This window comes from Zeus faber, assembly GCF_960531495.2.
Source record: "Zeus faber genome assembly, chromosome: 1".
Lineage (NCBI taxonomy): Eukaryota > Metazoa > Chordata > Actinopteri > Zeiformes > Zeidae > Zeus > Zeus faber.
The window spans coordinates 36,880,928-36,897,875 of NC_137193.1; the positions used below are offsets into that span (position 1 = coordinate 36,880,928).

General features: G+C 40.2%; 1 protein-coding gene across 2 annotated transcripts in view; it reads right to left on the reverse strand.

Annotated features, from left to right (window-relative positions):
• fryl (furry homolog, like) overlaps positions 1-4,674 on the reverse strand; it is an 89,129-nt gene extending 84,455 nt beyond the window's left edge. For both annotated transcript variants that reach the window (XM_080004391.1, XM_080004390.1), the window contains exon 1: positions 4,535-4,674. In XM_080004391.1, the coding sequence (XP_079860517.1) occupies positions 4,535-4,607 (73 nt within the window). In that variant the 5' untranslated portion in view covers positions 4,608-4,674. The remainder of the gene's footprint in view (positions 1-4,534) is intronic.
• Between the last annotated feature and the right edge of the window lie 12,274 nt (positions 4,675-16,948).

Sequence of the window (16,948 nt, forward strand, 5' to 3'; positions counted from 1 at the left end):
GGACTAGAAGACAGATCAATAACAGCGAAACATTAGCCATCCCAAAGGATCGGAGAAGGAGAGAACGAAAGCAGAGCGGAACGGAAGGTTAGGAAGAGTTGGCCTCACACAGTGTGTGTGCAGGTATCAGAGTGATAAATGTAATACTTTAAGACCATTTTTAAAGACATTACAACAAAATGTCTCTCTCTTATGAAGTAAATCATTGCATGTAAGTATGAGGCCAATATTATATATTTGGCACAGAAATAGGTTACATCATGAAGATTCTATGATATTACTATTATAACAATTTCCTTTAGGTCAGATACCAAGGTATGTGATAAGGAACTACAGGTACTCGTCACTTAACAACCTACTTGTTTAACAACCGTTTGGACTTACGACCAGGCTGTATTGTGCGTTGCGTGCAATACCGCAGCGTCTCAGCATCAAGCATCTCATCACCGTTCTCAGTTTCAGTCTCGTTCCTGCAGTCTGTCAGTATTCACTACACTCGTGTTCGCAATCGCCACACCCCCTTACTGTGAAATAACACGGGTCCTCGCTCATCAACGAATTCGCCTAACAACCTGGTTCTAGGAAGGGAATGGTCGTTAATTGAGGAGTACCTGTATAATAAATCTAATCATGACTTGAGACAGGTAAACAATGCTTTTCTTGGATTTCTCTCTACAGGCAAGTATGAAGGTAAGTATAAAGTTAGTGGGTTCATCTAGAACAGGCAAGTGTAATGTAAGTATCAACGTAAGTAGGTAGGTAGAGGTAGGTTTAGGATTTTGAGATGTTGACTGACACAGAAGAGGTAGGAAGAGATGCTGTGAACTCTGAAAATTGCAACACAACTAATCTGGTCCCAGTGTATTGCTGCCTGCAGCTATATTGATGATCATTATTATTATTATTATTATTATTATCACCATTGTTATAATCAATAGGGGTCCAACCAGAATGTTTTATTCAGATTTTCAGCATTTTCAGGTTTAAAGAGTCAATGGGTTCAAGTTTTATCCATATCGATCCGCATTTGGAGAAGGAATATGTGAAAAACCGGTATAAATTTTGAAAAGAAGTAGAATTTTGAAAAGAGTCAATGATGCGTTTCATGTACTTTGAACACATCAGAAAACTAGGATCCGGAGAACGATAAATAATCCACAGAAAGTCGTCACCACGTCATTGCGTCACTCCGTCATCGTTGCCCCACACACCATTACAGTGGGTTATACCAATGATAAACCGTGATTTACAGCCAACAAGCAGACGGCTGCTTATTTAAACTTGTGCTGCATTTCACAGAACCGGGAAAATTGTAATAGGTACCTAAACGACTAAACTGGACCCCATGTATTGCTGCCTGCTTATGAACTCATTACCACCACTAAAATTATTATCACCCCTAAACAGCAGCAGTACGGCAGGCCCTTATTGTTATTGTAAGAGGAAAAATAACCAAACATTCTGAATTTTGAAGCCTAAAACGATCTGGAAAACCAACTTCTTCATAACATGTGAACACGGTTGAGGTCTTGTTTGAACACCACTGCCACAAAGACCTTGTGGTGTAGGTTTCGTCCAAATCAATCCATATACGGGGACGATATGAGCGGATTTTAAGACCGACGTGCTAGTGTGCCAGTCCAAAATATGTCCCACCTAAGCTAAAACTATCCAGAAGACATACTTCTGCATAAGCTAGAAACACAATTGAGGGGTCGTTTAAATCGCTATAAAACAAGGATCTCGTGTCTTAAATTTCAACCAAAGCGATTCACATATGAAGCAGATATTAGTGAAAAACCAAGCAACTTTTACCCAAAATATTCAGTTCTGGTTAACTGACACGTCACACGTGTCGAAATTGAAAGGGATGAGATTTACAGTAAGACTGTTTATGACCTCATCATATTATTTACTATAAATGTACAGATTCCGATTGAGAAATGTCCAGTTGGACCATGTCCAGGGTCTGTAGTGGTCCGAGTCATTCTGTACTTGTTCAACGTTACCAAATTATCAATTTACGTGTATATTTAGATAGCTTCTTACCTGATAGATGTCTGTGGATCTGTTCTATTAGTTTTTAAAATCCGTGGTCCACATTACTTTGCCGGATGAATGAAAAATACAATAAACAGTAATCCACAGGGTTCTTCATGGCGTTCACTGGAAAGCACTCAAATGTGCGACTGAGTGAGGGGTTCAAATTCCAACCAGGCATCGGAAAACTAGAAGCGGTGAAATGGTAATTACTAATAGAAAAATCACAGCGTTTTTCGTATTTCATGGAAATGTAACATACTGAAAATGTAATTGAGGAAAACGCAACTAAACTTTAGAAATAAATTACCTAATTTAAACGATTATTGTAAATCTACATAATACGGCATCATTGACGAGATGACGACTGATCATCTCCCATCACCGATACTGTGGATACTTCAATGCATTCAAGGTAAGATAAGAATGATAAGATATTATTGAAAATAAAGAACTTGTTTGAAATACACATGTATAAACATTTTCCTACAGCTAAACTTAACAAACCTTAATGAAAAGGCAGAAAGTGTTTGTAATATTAAATTATTTCATAATAATTATAATTAAAAATGATTGTTGAAGTGACAAATGTCTGCATTACAATATAAACAAATAAGATATTAAACTGAATTTCCAGTTGTATATTAATAGAATAATAACAATAAAGTGGTAATTACAAATAAATGTATTTATGTCTTTTAAATTAAATATATTTATTATTATTACGAAGCGTAATTACTGAAGTTGTTTTTGTCATTGTTACAGACCGAAAAGTGGCAGAAAATATAAGACAATTAAGACTCAGCTATTTAGAACAGCTCAGCTATTAAGAAGAATTATTTTGAACTGACCTATCTTCATAATGCTTCATGGAAATGCTTCATACATAATGCCATGAAAGTTGCATACATGCAATTCCATGAATGTAATTATGTTACGTTTACATATCCAGGTCACTTTGAAGGTCAGTCACAATATTGTTAAATAAACTATGGACGCAACTAACCAACGTAAGTTCACAATGTTTGATGTCTGTACAGTTAATAAATTGTGATGCATTTCACATAAAATAAATAACTGCAATACGTACCTAAAACGAACAAGCTGGATCCCATGAATTGCTGCCTGCAGCTTTATTTATTATTGTTGGAATTATGTGTAAGGTTACATGAGGCTGTAGTAAACCACACAGAAGCTATTATACACAAAAATTAATTGAATTTAAATGTATTCCAAAGCAATTTATTTGAACTCTAATGGAGTAGAAAAGAAATCATCAACCCTTGAATATAAAAACGACTCATTTGAAATCGATTAAGAAATGTAAACATTATAGTGCTTTATATCCATAAAGAAACGTAACTCTCTTGTTTACTTGTGATGGTTTACAGGCCAGTCTTATATATTGACGTATTGCAGCTACGGGCCAAAGCAGTGCAGGGTGGCAGGGGTAGTACAACGATGCTCAGTGATTGCAATCATGGAAGCGCTCGTTGCGAAAAAGAATAGAAATCCCCAATATGGGATTATTTTGGTTTTAAACCAGATGCAACTGAAAGCCAAAGGACGTATCTGTGTCGTTTTTAAATCATCATCAGGTGATTCATTTCAGTGTGGCGCTGCACGAATAGAACTACAACTCCCAGTAGCTCTATGGTGGCACATATTATATACGCCAGAATAATGACCTCTTATTTTTAGGACCAACACAGCTGTTTCACGGCTGCTTCTCTAACTCCAACTGCCAGTTCATATTCACGCATGCTTTAAATTGGGCTTTACAGGTTAATTATTTGCTGAGTTGAATTCTCCAGGAGGCAGACCATTCAATTAGCAAAATTAAAGGGACAAAAATTGTGCAAAAAAAAAAAAGCCCAAAAAAAAACCTGCCGATTGGATTTAGCCAATCACCGATGCCGCTATATTCGTTCAATCGCTCAAGCCTAATTGCAGACGATCATGTTACGTTACATTGGGTTCAGCACAAGCTATGGAACGGAATTTGGATCAGTACATGGATCGGTGACGTCAGTTCGATATGAGTGAATGATGTCAGTACCGGCACCCGATAGATTTTGGGATATTGGCCCCATCTCCACTCATGAATTCTAAAAACAATTTAATCACTTGTATATCAAGGCCTAATATTTATAAAAACATGTTCTACATTTTAAGGCAGTCTGCAGGACCTGGAGACACCCTGCAGTTGAAAAGTGAGTGCAAAAGAGAAAGAGCGAGCGAGAGAGCAGCCGTCTGTAATCAGTGTCTGAATCTGCAGATGCTCATCGAGAGAAATATTCCCTGCGGGACGGAGATGAAGCACATTACACCCAAGGACAGAGTTAACTTTGCAGCTACCTGCATGCACATCAATTCATGTTGCCTCCACCCGCTTCAAACATACCAATCTGTCTGTCTGAGAATGTCTGAGAGTCCAGATAGGAAATGTTGATGCGTGGATGGCGGGCGAGTGTGCACGGGGGTATGTACTCACTGCTTCCACTCCAGGACTTGAGCAGAGACTTGATGCTGATCTCAAAGAAGACCGAGTCCTGCAGGCTGATCATGATGCTGCTCAACGATCAGGCTTCAAAGAAAAGGCACTCGTTTCATAAGCTGGTTCTCCAGCTTTTCATGAAGCCCAAAACTCCACGCACTCTCCCAGAAGACACCTCATGTAACGCACGTCCTGGACCTGAAGTTCTACCCCTTGGCATGCACTGGTCGGCATTCTGCAGGGGGACACAGCTGGCTCAGTGCAGGACAGGGGAGCTGCCCGGACGCTCCACCCCGACGGCCGACTCCCTGGCCCCCATTGTAGTCCAAAGTGAGCAGAGCCAGAATGCTGCGGGAAAACTTTTCAGCTCCAGTGGGAGACGAGCGGTAGCCGAGCAGCACAGACCAAGTCTCAACAATGCACACTAATTCTCTCTCTCTGCTAGCACTGTCAGCTATTCTCTCCCTGTGTCAAACTCCCTCTGCCCCCATTCGCTTGTGGAAAGCCCCTCCCCTTCTCCAATATGAGCGAGAGAGAGAGAGAGAGAGAGAGAGAGAGAGAGAGAGAGTGATGTCATCAAAATGCTGCCAGCGTTGCTTGGCGGTGGTTCAGCGATGCTCACGCATGTCAGGACTGCTACTGTTCTGTCCAAACTACACTTTCTGCGAGCGCTGCAGCGGGATTGATGCGTCATCCCTGACTGCAGCAGGACATAATTAGAGCGTAGAACAAAAATAATAAAAGAAGCTGAAGTGGAACAGCACAACAAATCTACATTCCTAAAAGTAAATGTTGCTTTCACATTAATAAACGCAGACTAGGAGTGTAACAATACACTGAAATCACGGTTCGATAGTCACAATATTTTTAACAGGGAACAATGAACGGAAACAAATAATGACTGTAGAACAGCACTTGACAATAACAGTTGCCCAGTTGCCCCAGGCAACCAGATTTGGGCCATTGTCAGTCATCCAGTGTGGCCTGGTTACCTTCGAGTCAACCTACACGGTATGCCTCGCCGTCTGGTTTAGAAATCTTTATCTCACAAAGAGACTGACAAAGAAGTTTGCTGAATTTTTATTTAAATTTGAACTTTATAATTGTCAGTCTCAGCAACCAAAAGCTGATCCATGGTTACCAACTTGGCTAACATTTCTAAAAGTTGGAGTTGGCCCAACTGTAGAACATTCCTTCGACATTTCCTATAGTTTATTCTATTCATTTTCCCTTCTTGTATGCCTAAATACCATCTTTTTCATTAAATAAATCAGATATTAAAAGCAGAGGATAAAAATTCCAATGCTCTGTTGTATCTTTTGCCTGCTGACTCCATGCAGGAGGCAGAGCTGCAGATGCGTCTCCAGAGTTATTTGTCCTTTGTCTAATTTAATAACTTTTTATCCATTTCAGTCTTACTGCGTCAATGGAACACTATCATAGAACTCTATACTGCTCTTTGTGTCGGCCCTGAGTGAACATCAGTGTCAAACCCTGATTTTGGTTTTCTACATCTGTGGTGTCAACATCAAAAAAGCATGGTTTGATTGGTGATTTTGTCCTCTCCTTAATCACATGTGTAAAATAGCGCAATTGTAAAATTTGGACCTGGAAGGGTGTTCCGTTGCTATCATATTGTCAAATCATTCTATTTATTTACAATGTTTTATTTTATCGCCATCTTTTTTAACTTTAACTATTCTGTGAACTTCTGCTGCTGTAACACCTGAATTTAGTCATGTTTGAAGTTCCTAGTGTGACCTGGACCCAGCTCCTATTGGAACTGTAACAATAATGTCACAGGTTCTGCCCAAAAGTCACTATAGACAAACTAAACACGTGCACAAGCATGTAGTGGAAGCGCACTGTTTGTGTGTACATATTTTTTAAGCTTGTGTTGACTGTACCCTTTCCTGCTTTCAAAGGAGATCCACATGAGAACAACTTATCCACGGTCAACTGCAGGATTACGTTTATTAACAAAATATTCTGAGAAAAGCACAGAGACACTGGAGTAGACAAAAGGCTGTTGTCTCCCGTCGGCGGAGACTCTCTGCTTCTGCCTCAGCCTCTCCCTCTGTCACATGACAAGCCCTCAACACAAGTTATGCAAAACGAGGCACAGCTCATTGCAAATAAACACTGGACAAACGGCTGCTTTGTCGCAGCCCGGACAGCACTAAAGCCATGTGGGTTTCCACTGGAGGCGTGGAAATCTCAACCTTTTATTAAAAACACATAGGAAGCAGATTTACGCTTAATGCGCACATCCAAAATGAATCCTGGAATCGTGCCAAAGTTGTTTGTCATGATCATTTCGATTAAAATGAATCAAACCTGACAATGCACAAAAGGTGTTTGTGTTTCGTGTCTATTATTTAGAAATAGCGGTTGTCTTGCCCTCTTATCTCTGCTAGTTTTATATTCAGTTATTCGTTTATGAAGTTATTTTCCCTACAGCCCAAATAAGCTTGTATGAAATGTTTCTCCTTTGGACAAAAACAAGTCAACCACTAACGGAGCTTTACACGTCACAACTAAGTTCACACAGCATGAAACAGCACAGGCATACGGGTCTGTGTGCAACACAGATACATCTTTACACCTTGTTTTGTGTAAACCAACTTCCTTCATTCAGGAATGCAGAGAACTAACCAACAACATCACTAGATCTGTCAGAGTTATTACATAATCATCCAAACGCAATTATATGAGATGATTGCCATCTTTCTGTGAACTCCTCTCTTTCCATCCAAATTTAAAAGCCATTTTAAAATGATGTTAGAAATGTAGCAATAATAATAATAATAATAATGTGAATCAGGTGAGTTTCCATCAGTTGGGTTGAGGAAAATTAACCACCCAAATGTTCCAATCTTCAAGGCAAACAAATGATCTTCTGCAATAGGAAGACATGAAATATTACAAGTTTGGTTTTATTCCATGGTGGGATCAACATGGCGATTAATAAATTGTCAAAAACAAAAGTTTATATTCTTAATCTTATTGATTTCTCTCCAAAGATCAGGGATGTCGAACGATCGTTTTTAACAGCTGACTTCCAGGAAAGACAGGAGACGAATGATCAAATAAAATCTCCTTTCTAATGGCTGTTTACGGGAGCTACATTCACAAAGTGGGAGTGGTGACTGAGTAGCTGTTCATCCCTGGAGCCCACAGAGTGGACGATGGGCTTCCTGTTCGAGCCGTTCTGAAGAGGGAGGGAGTCACCAAAATCAATAAGGAGCTGTAATTCTATCCCTGGCCTCCCTGGTGTTGGTCAGGCTGAAGAGGATGCACAGTTAGACCCATTACAGCAGCACATCGCAGCATCTCCCTTCCAGCCAGTTTGTGTGTATATAAAAAGAAAAAAAAAAAATGTATCCACTTTTCGCATGGTACTCCGATTCAATTCCATTCTTTCATATTTAGAATTTTTTTGAACATTTTAAAAAAGATACATTGTTTGGAGCATTTTCTGCTTAAAATAAAGACCACCATATTCATTGATTCATCTTAATATTTAATTTATGTATTGGAATTAATTTGTTGCGTGACATTTTTGTCATGCAAGTCAGATGGTATACTGAAGGTTTGCAGTAATTCTCATTATGTATTAAATGTCAAAATATCAATATAGAATTGTAATGTGAGCCATCTCTTCAATATCAGATGGCCTGGACTTGATTTTTTGAATGTGTATCGAAATCAAATCGTCAGCTCCCAGCTAATTGTCAGCTCTGATGTTTAATACTGTTTGAGAAATTTTTTTAATGCCGTTTCAAGTTAGTTCTTCTGCAGCAGCAAAGAAATCTAGTTTGTCTCAGATCTAAAATGCATTGAAAAATTAACATTTTATTAAACGGACGACTTCATAAATTCTCATTTCTGATACGCCAGAACTGTTGTGACAAATTTTAGATCTTATCTTCACATCAAAATTAACCAAAATGTGTTTTACAATATGGGAACATCTTAATCTTCTTCTCATTGCATCAAATCAGCAAAAAATCTCGACATCAAGCCTTCGTGATACAATATTTAGTCAGTAGATGGGACATTCAAAGGCCATGAGATCCTAAAACATTTGTTTTATCTAGTCAGTTGGTCTGACATAATTTAAAATGATCCTGTAGTTTAATGTGATTTGTTATTTTTATATACATTTTTATATTTTACGTTTTTATTACTATGTATATAGAGCCAGCGGCTAAGCTAGTATTTCCAGGTCATGTGTAGTCTACAGTCTTTGTATTGTTTTATGATGCACCTTGGTCCGCGTGCAACAAAATTTCGTTCGACATCAGGAATTGTACACCCACTGAGCACTGTATTAGGGACACCTACTTATTCATGGAATTGTCTAATCGGCCAATCGTGTGGCAGCAGTGCAATGCATAAAATCATGCAGATATAGCAGCTTCAGTTAATGTTCACATTACCCATCAGAATGGGGAAAAATGTGATCTCAGGTCTTTCGACTGTGGCATGATTGTTGATGCCAGACAGGCTGGTTTAAATTCATCTGCTGATCTCCTGGGATTTTCATGCACAACAGTCTCTAGAGTTTACTCAGAATGGCGAGTAAACAAAAAGCATCCAGTAAGCGGCAGTTCTGTGGACGGAAACGCGTTCTTGATGAGAGAGGTCAACGGAGAATGGCCAGACTGGTTCGAGCTGACAGGATACGGTAACTCAGATAACCACGTCGGGTTCCACCTCTGTCGGCCAAGATCAGAAAGCTGAGGCTGCAGTGGGCACCGGCTCACCAAAACTGGACAGTTGAAGGCTGGAAAAATGTGGCCTGGTCTGTTGAATCTTGATTTCTGCTGGGCAGTGTCAGAATTTGATGCCAACAGCATGGATCCATGGACCCAACCTGCCGTGTGTCAACAGCCCAGGCTGGTGGTGGTGGTGGTGTAACGTTATGGGGATTTTTTCTTCTTTTTCTTTGGGCCCATTAATACCAATCAACCATCGCTAAATGCCGCAGCCTATTTGAGAATAGTCGCTGACCATCTGCATCCCTTCATGGCCACAATTTACCCATCTTCTAAAGGCTACTTCCAGCATGACAATGCACCATGTCACAAAACAAAAGTAGTCTCAAACTGGTTTCATGAACATGACAATGAGTTCAATGTTCTTCCTTCCCAGTCACTGGATCTGAATCCAATAGAACACCTTTGGGATGTGATAGAACGGGAGATTCGCAGCATGAATGTGCAGCTGACAAATCTGCAGGAAATGCGTGATGCAATCATGTCAACATGGACCAGAAACTCAAAAGGAATGTTTCCATCATCTTGTGGAATCAGTGCCAAGAAGAATTGAGGCTGTTTTGAGAGCAAAGCGAGGCCCTACTAGGGGTGCAATGGATCACAAAACTCACAGTTCGGATCGTATCATGGTTTTAAGTCACGGATCGGATCATTTTTTCGAATCAGCAAAAAATAAAAAAAGACAAATAAGGAACAAATATAGCTTTGCTTTCCATTTACTCTGTAAAGCACTTGAAGCAAGGAACTTTTGCCCATGGCCTTAAATGAAAACAAAATACAAGACATCCAATCTTTAAATAAAATCCTAAAATATATAAAATATGCAATACTCAGTTGTTAAATTAAAGTGCAATATGACATGCATGACACCTTCTTTCGTTAAACATGGTAGTGAATGTAAATATATGATTAGATCCACCCCCAGTAACTGAATTTAACTCCCAATAAAAAAAACAGTATAATGTTGAATTTCCCACGTTTATAACAACCTAAACTTCATAAAAATCGATTGAGAATTAAGTTACAGTCGATTTTGTAGAGTTGTCTGCATCTCTCAATACACATCGTTTTTATTTACGAGCACCTCTTTATGCTCCAATATGGCGGATGCGCAGACGCATAGCGGCGCCTCAGAGCAGCTCAATCACGACACTTTGTAAAGTATCAGCGACACAGTACGACGTACCATAAAGCAATCATTGCGTTTCAGAGTAAAACACAGCTCGTATGTGTCTTGAATATCTTCAAGACGTGGTCAAATGTAAGGGGCGATCCGTACGGACCAACTATATTCCATTAGACCGCACTGAGTGTATATTGTAATAATGAATGATAATAAAAATCTATCTGAATCTGATAAAAGATTAACAAGGGATTTTGAATATATAAGCAGACGTTGTGATACTTTAGTGTAGATATTGCATAAAGTCCCCAGTGACTGCTGTGATTTGTTCCATATCATCTGGGGTTACCAGGGAGTTTCTTTTGCACACATTGCATTGTCAAGTTTCTACTCATCTACACAGAGGGAGCAAAACAAAGGTACTTTGCAAAGATTTGCCGTCCAAATCCTGAGAGCAAAGCCGTCCAGTGTGCTGGACTCTAGAACCTGGCCCACAGTGAGACCATCGTCAAAATGTAAAGCTTAGGAAATGTCAACAGTGTAACTAATTGATTTTTTATTTTGGTATAATAAGGAATACCAAGGAAATTGATGAGGGAATCCATAGGGATGACCCTGTTTTCCCATTTGGTGCTCTGTCTCAGCCAAGCAGACTCCATGATGGTGTTTCCGTCACTAGTTTTTGAACGTGTAGCACAGGCTAATGGCGGTTTCGGAAAGCCCACTGAATAAGCCTGTCTACACAGTCTGGATCTAAACAGTCACGTCATTCATTACAGTGCTCAGTGACACCCAAACCAATCCCAAGCTGGCAACCTGCGGCGCCCTTTAACCAAACAGTGACCAAAGCCTCAATTGCTCGCCGGCCCAGCGATGTCATCGTGCTCCAGAGAGAGATGACAAATGGCGGAAAGGAAAGAGCAGCACCACCCAGAAAACCAACTAGATGGCAAGGAATCCCTGTGTACTTCACTTCCTGTTTAGAAAATAAAAGTCCATCCTTTCCTTCATTACTCCTTCCACTCACCATCAGGAACCCTCCGGCTGCCAGCAGGAGCTGCAAAGGACACTTTTCTAATACGGTGGATGTGTCCTGGTTGAAAAGGGGGGAAAAAAATGACAAAAGAACATATTTACAAGTTTTATTCTGGGTTGATTTTCTGGATGACTGATAAGTGGCGGGTTGACCTGAACATCATCTACCCACACAAACCCACAGTGTTAGGCTTTGCGTGTCCAGTCTGATGGACACAGCGTGAGGGCTGAGCTTTATAGAGGACCTTGTTTATGAATTCAAAACCCAACTGAGGTTCACTGAATTATGTCATGTAAAATATGATATAAGCCCGAAAACTGTTACTTCCAAATAAAAGGTGCTATGGAGCTCATAGTGACACAATGAATTCCTAATTTCATCGATATAATGAACTACAATTTTCATTATACAATGTACCCGTTATATCCAATTACTAGATCGAAACACAGAAAATACCACTGCAGTTACACAGACTGGCCTATCCCTATGAAAATGAGCATGAGGTCAGGTAGGGTGTATAGGCGCGCACACACACAGTGTTGGCCAGTTTACACTGCTGTCTGAGTGTAGCAGGGAGGGTTCAGCCATCTTCAGTTCAGTCATCAGCAAACAGAACAAGCGTGTTCTGACAGGTATCAAAGCACACAAAGCCACAATGAGACTGTAGTCGTGTAGTGATAGGATTTCTATATGCGCACATGCACACAGCTACTTTACTGTATATCCAATGTGCTAAATGGCTTCAGTAATCAGAGCTTATAAAAATTAGCATTGGCCATACAGTTCACACAATGTCAGGGCTTCCATTTTATTACACAAACTAGTGTTAAAAAAAAAAAGGTGAAATATGCAACACAAATTCTAAAAGCAAGCAAGTCCAGTCTGGATGATCGTGTGACCAAAAGACGCCCTCCAAAGTCCTTTTAACTATAGCTGGTGAAAGGCAGAGAGCGTTAGCATAGTATTGTTTATTAAACGAACTAGACTGAAAATACTTTTGTAATGTTGGAGGGACCTTCTACAACACGCATGTCTTTCTACAACTGACATTTAACTAAATAGCTTGGGTAGCCGTGGGTTAATATACCGTGTATGACATCCTAGTTCAAGAATAAGAATAATAACTGTGCGTAATAGACTTGGCTTGATCCAAGGAATCCATGGACGCACAAATTTTGTTCCTACAATAACCGGATCAGAAGTTATTAGACAAAACGTAAAAGTGGTCGTTATAGCGGCACCATCTGGCCGATCCCATTTTTTGCGTTTCCTAATTTGGGAATCAGAATCAGAATCAAAAATACTTTAATAATCCTTGGGGGAAATAACTTAAAGGAAGGGAAGATGTTGAACCTATCTCCCAAGTTTGGTGTACGTGGGTTAAATGTTTTCTGAGTGCCGGGCACCTTCAGCGGAGAATGATAATAATAATAATAATAATTATACATATAGTTGCAGGCAGCAATACAGTTTTAAAGTTTTCTGACGCCACGGTGGATTTTGAAGGGCTCACTGAGTCTGACATTTCAGTGTTTGAGGGACGCACTGATGACATTTCAAGGATTATTTCCTCTTCTTTTTTTCCCCCATTAATCCAGAAAAGTAATGTGGACCACGGATTGAAAATATCAATCTAACAGATCTACTGACATCTACCAGGTAAGAAGCTATATTAATATACAAGTAAATTGATAGTTTGGTCATTTCTAAACACTACATAGGGACCCATTCCACAACGCCCTGTGGACACCGTCCAACTGGACATTCTAAATCGGAATTTGTACATTTATAGTAAAAAGTATGATGACGTTGTAAAGCGACTTACTGTAAATCTCATCTCGCTCAATTTCGAATGACACATGTGACATGTCATAATTAGAAATACTGAATATTTAGGGTCAAATTTGTTTGGTTTTCCCACTTATATCTGCTCTGTAAGTGGATTGATTTGGATGAGATATAAACCACGAGATCCTTGTTCTCTAGCAGATTAAACAACACCTTCACTGTGTTTCTAGCTTATGCCGAAGTATGTGTTTCAGACAACTATAGCAGGGTTTGACATTTTACTTTGACATACTGGCATGTCTGTCTTAAAATAGATACATTTTTGGTCGGTTTTTCGCTAATATCTGCTCCGCATGTGGGTCAATCTGGATGAAACTCGGACCACGGGGTCTTTTGTGACAGCGCGGTTGAAACAAGAGCACAAGCACTCGTGCTGTTAAGTGTTGAGTACCTTTGAGGCGGATCCGACTAAACATAGTTGAGCTAGTTGCAACTGGCTCAAGATGATCTTCCGCTATGGTGTGTCCCATTGCAAGCAGGCCCAGACGCTTCATACGAAGCAGTTTGAGACCTGTGTCTCGGGGCAGGGCCCCTCCGTGGTCTGCCAGCCCCTCCCCGGAGAGGACAGTGGGGACCAAGCTCTTTAAGAATTCCATCCGTCTCTCTCCGCAGCTTCAATGCAGCTTGCCGTCCATTAGCCTGTGCCGTGCCGTCCTCCCACAGGAACTAATGGCCAGCTACATCTCCATCCACAGGAACTACTGGCCGGCTACATCTCCATTCACAGACCAGTAAGCGTTGGAGAGGCGAAGTCCACCTGCTGCCCAGCACCTGTTCAGTTGGTGCTTATTAACTGACTGGGACAATACCGGCCACACTTGCTAATGCTCCCTGTCCAGGGTAGCAGCGGAGCCGCTGTCTAGTGTACCGGAGACCTTCTGCAGTGAAACTCTACCTGTGGAGGCACAGGGAAAATAGACATTGCACTCTGCTGTGACAGTGGTGTAATCAGGAGTGGGCAGGGCCATGACTGTATCCCAGGCACTATCAGGGTGGAACTACAACATGTTCCACAGCAGATAACAAATGCCTGGGTCAGCCAATCACAAGAGATGTCACTACCATCAGCCTCAACCTGGTTTCTTGCTAAAGGCAGAGTCACAAGTATTCAACCATTTGTAGGTTAATTTACCTAGTCATATTTAGGGACGCAATGGTACACAGCATGTTATCGAACTGTTCGGTACGCCCCCTACGGTTCAATACGCACACGTGAACCGTGGAATTACGGTAGTAGTCCACCAAATGTGTTGACGCAGTGCACGGGCGCAGCGCAGTGTGCCGTAAGTGCACACTTCCTATTGAATCCGCCGTTGGAGCTCCACTGGCCATGGCACCGTGGGGGGTCCACACAGAGCCACACAACATTTCGCTATTTTTGCGCAAAGGGTCTATGGTTTTCAACTGTGCGCATCTACGTAAGCCTTTAATATAAACATGAGATAAAACTACATAGAAATAATTTGGTAAAGAGTGCAATCAATCAAGGTGTCCAGTCACATTTCATAATGTTCTTTACGTACTTATTTCGTTCCATAAGGATCCTTATGGAACAAAAAACAATCACACAGTTCCGACGCAGGGACCCCATTGCTGGCGCGCATCACTAGCACGCATATTGTCTGTACTGTCGGAGACAAACACCGGTGCATGAATTTGGCTCGAATTACAGCATTTCCTTTTTTTATTTTTAATTATTATTTTATTTATTTTTAAATTTGTATTAAAAAAATTTTTGACACAAAGACACCAAAACTGTACAGGTACCATGACACTTAAATCCTGATACATACCGAACTGTGAGCCCACTGTACCGTTGCATCCTGAGTAATATGCAAGTAATGCTTCTGGCTCACTTCATCACAGTTACAGTATTAAAAGGGCTTTACAGGGCCACTTGTGCAGAAATTTAACAAAAGCCAAGCCCTGGAGCTTCAAACTGCCAAGCAAATAATTAATGAAAAGCACTTAGGCTGAGGATACACTTTCTGGGTGATATTTCTGGGTAATATTGCAATATTAAGAAACATGATCCGTACATGGTTAAGGTGACTGGTGCTCAGCTGCCATTGGCCAAAGCATGTGACAATAATCAACAGTCTTTTGTTGGACTATGTTGGCCTTTGACTGAATTTCTGGAGTCTGGTTAGTGGACAAAAACAGACAGAGGTAGAGGTTTACTTAAGTAAAAGCACAAATACCCTGAAAACTGAAAATTACATTGATGAGCAGTTTGAGAGATCCAGCCCAAGATTAATTTTTTTAACTAAAGTAACAACTGTGTTGGAAATGTAGTAGCTTTCAAATGTAGTGGTGTAATAGCCGTAAAGGTCAAAAATCTCCAAAACTGAATACACTCAAGTACAGATACTTGTGATTAAAGGCAGTAACAAAGTACTTGTATTTCGTCACTTCCACAGAGACCACTGTAAACAGCACCGTCTCTGTGTCAAACCCATGAAAAGTGCACCAATTTCATGAAGTCGGCCACAGCAGAGGGGTTGAATTCACTGATAGCACTTATCAGGGACCGAACTGGAGCAAATGTTTACGCTCGCACACCAACAGATTGCCACACAAACACTTGTTATCTTGCGTGCAAAAACTCTAAAGTCACTACAGGCAAGTTCGCCTGACACTCCACCTCTGTGCCATCGGGCTGTGAGGCGGGGCAGCCAGTCGATGGTCAATGGAACAGGAAGACGACAGACCGCTGTGATGGGTTGCACAGCTCGTACCTGCAGAAAACCTATAATGGTTCAAATACACAAAACATATGCAAAAAAATCTGGTGCTCATTATACTGTATGTACAAAACTAGATTTGACAATGTTCCAAATTCAACAAAACAAATCTTTACTGCTTATCTAGTGTCCACCTCTCTATCAAAGCATCTTTAAGACAGAGCTTTATGGCCAATGTACCACTAAGAAAACACATTATGCAACACAGTCAGCAAGGAACTGTACAACTTTGTTTGAAAATGCAATTATGCTTATGGACATTTAGAGTATTAGCACTCCAGTTTTTGCAGGTCTAAGCAGAGTTCCACTACAAGGACGGTGACTGTATGTGAAATCAATGGCTTAGCTTATCCTTTAATGACAGAATGGCAGTCAGCTTGACGTATAGTCAGGGTGTCATTAGAATAGGCAATGGCAGAAAAAAATAATAATCCTATTGTACCAATGGTTCCAACTTCATCCAGAACAATAAAATAACAAGTTACTCTAATAAATAATAATGTGCTTAGGAAAGGCAACATTTATGTTCATTAAGGCTGCAACTAAGGATAATTTTCATAATTCATTAGTGTTATTTATTATTTTATGTGACCATTTACACAACAGAAATATGGTCAAATCAGGTAATAAAGGTGGATAATTATGGTGATTTGAACCACAGCTTAATATTATCCAGTAGTCTAAAATATGTTTCTTTCAATGTATAATGAAGGCATTCATGTGACAGTGAAGCTGGATACAAGCTACATCTCTAAAAGAGATTCTGTCAATTACTAAAATCAAATTTACAAATTTTCAATCAATTACTGGATTAATCAATAGATAATGTTCATGTTACATAACGCAGGTATAAGTTGGCTTCTATTTTCTTCTTGTTTT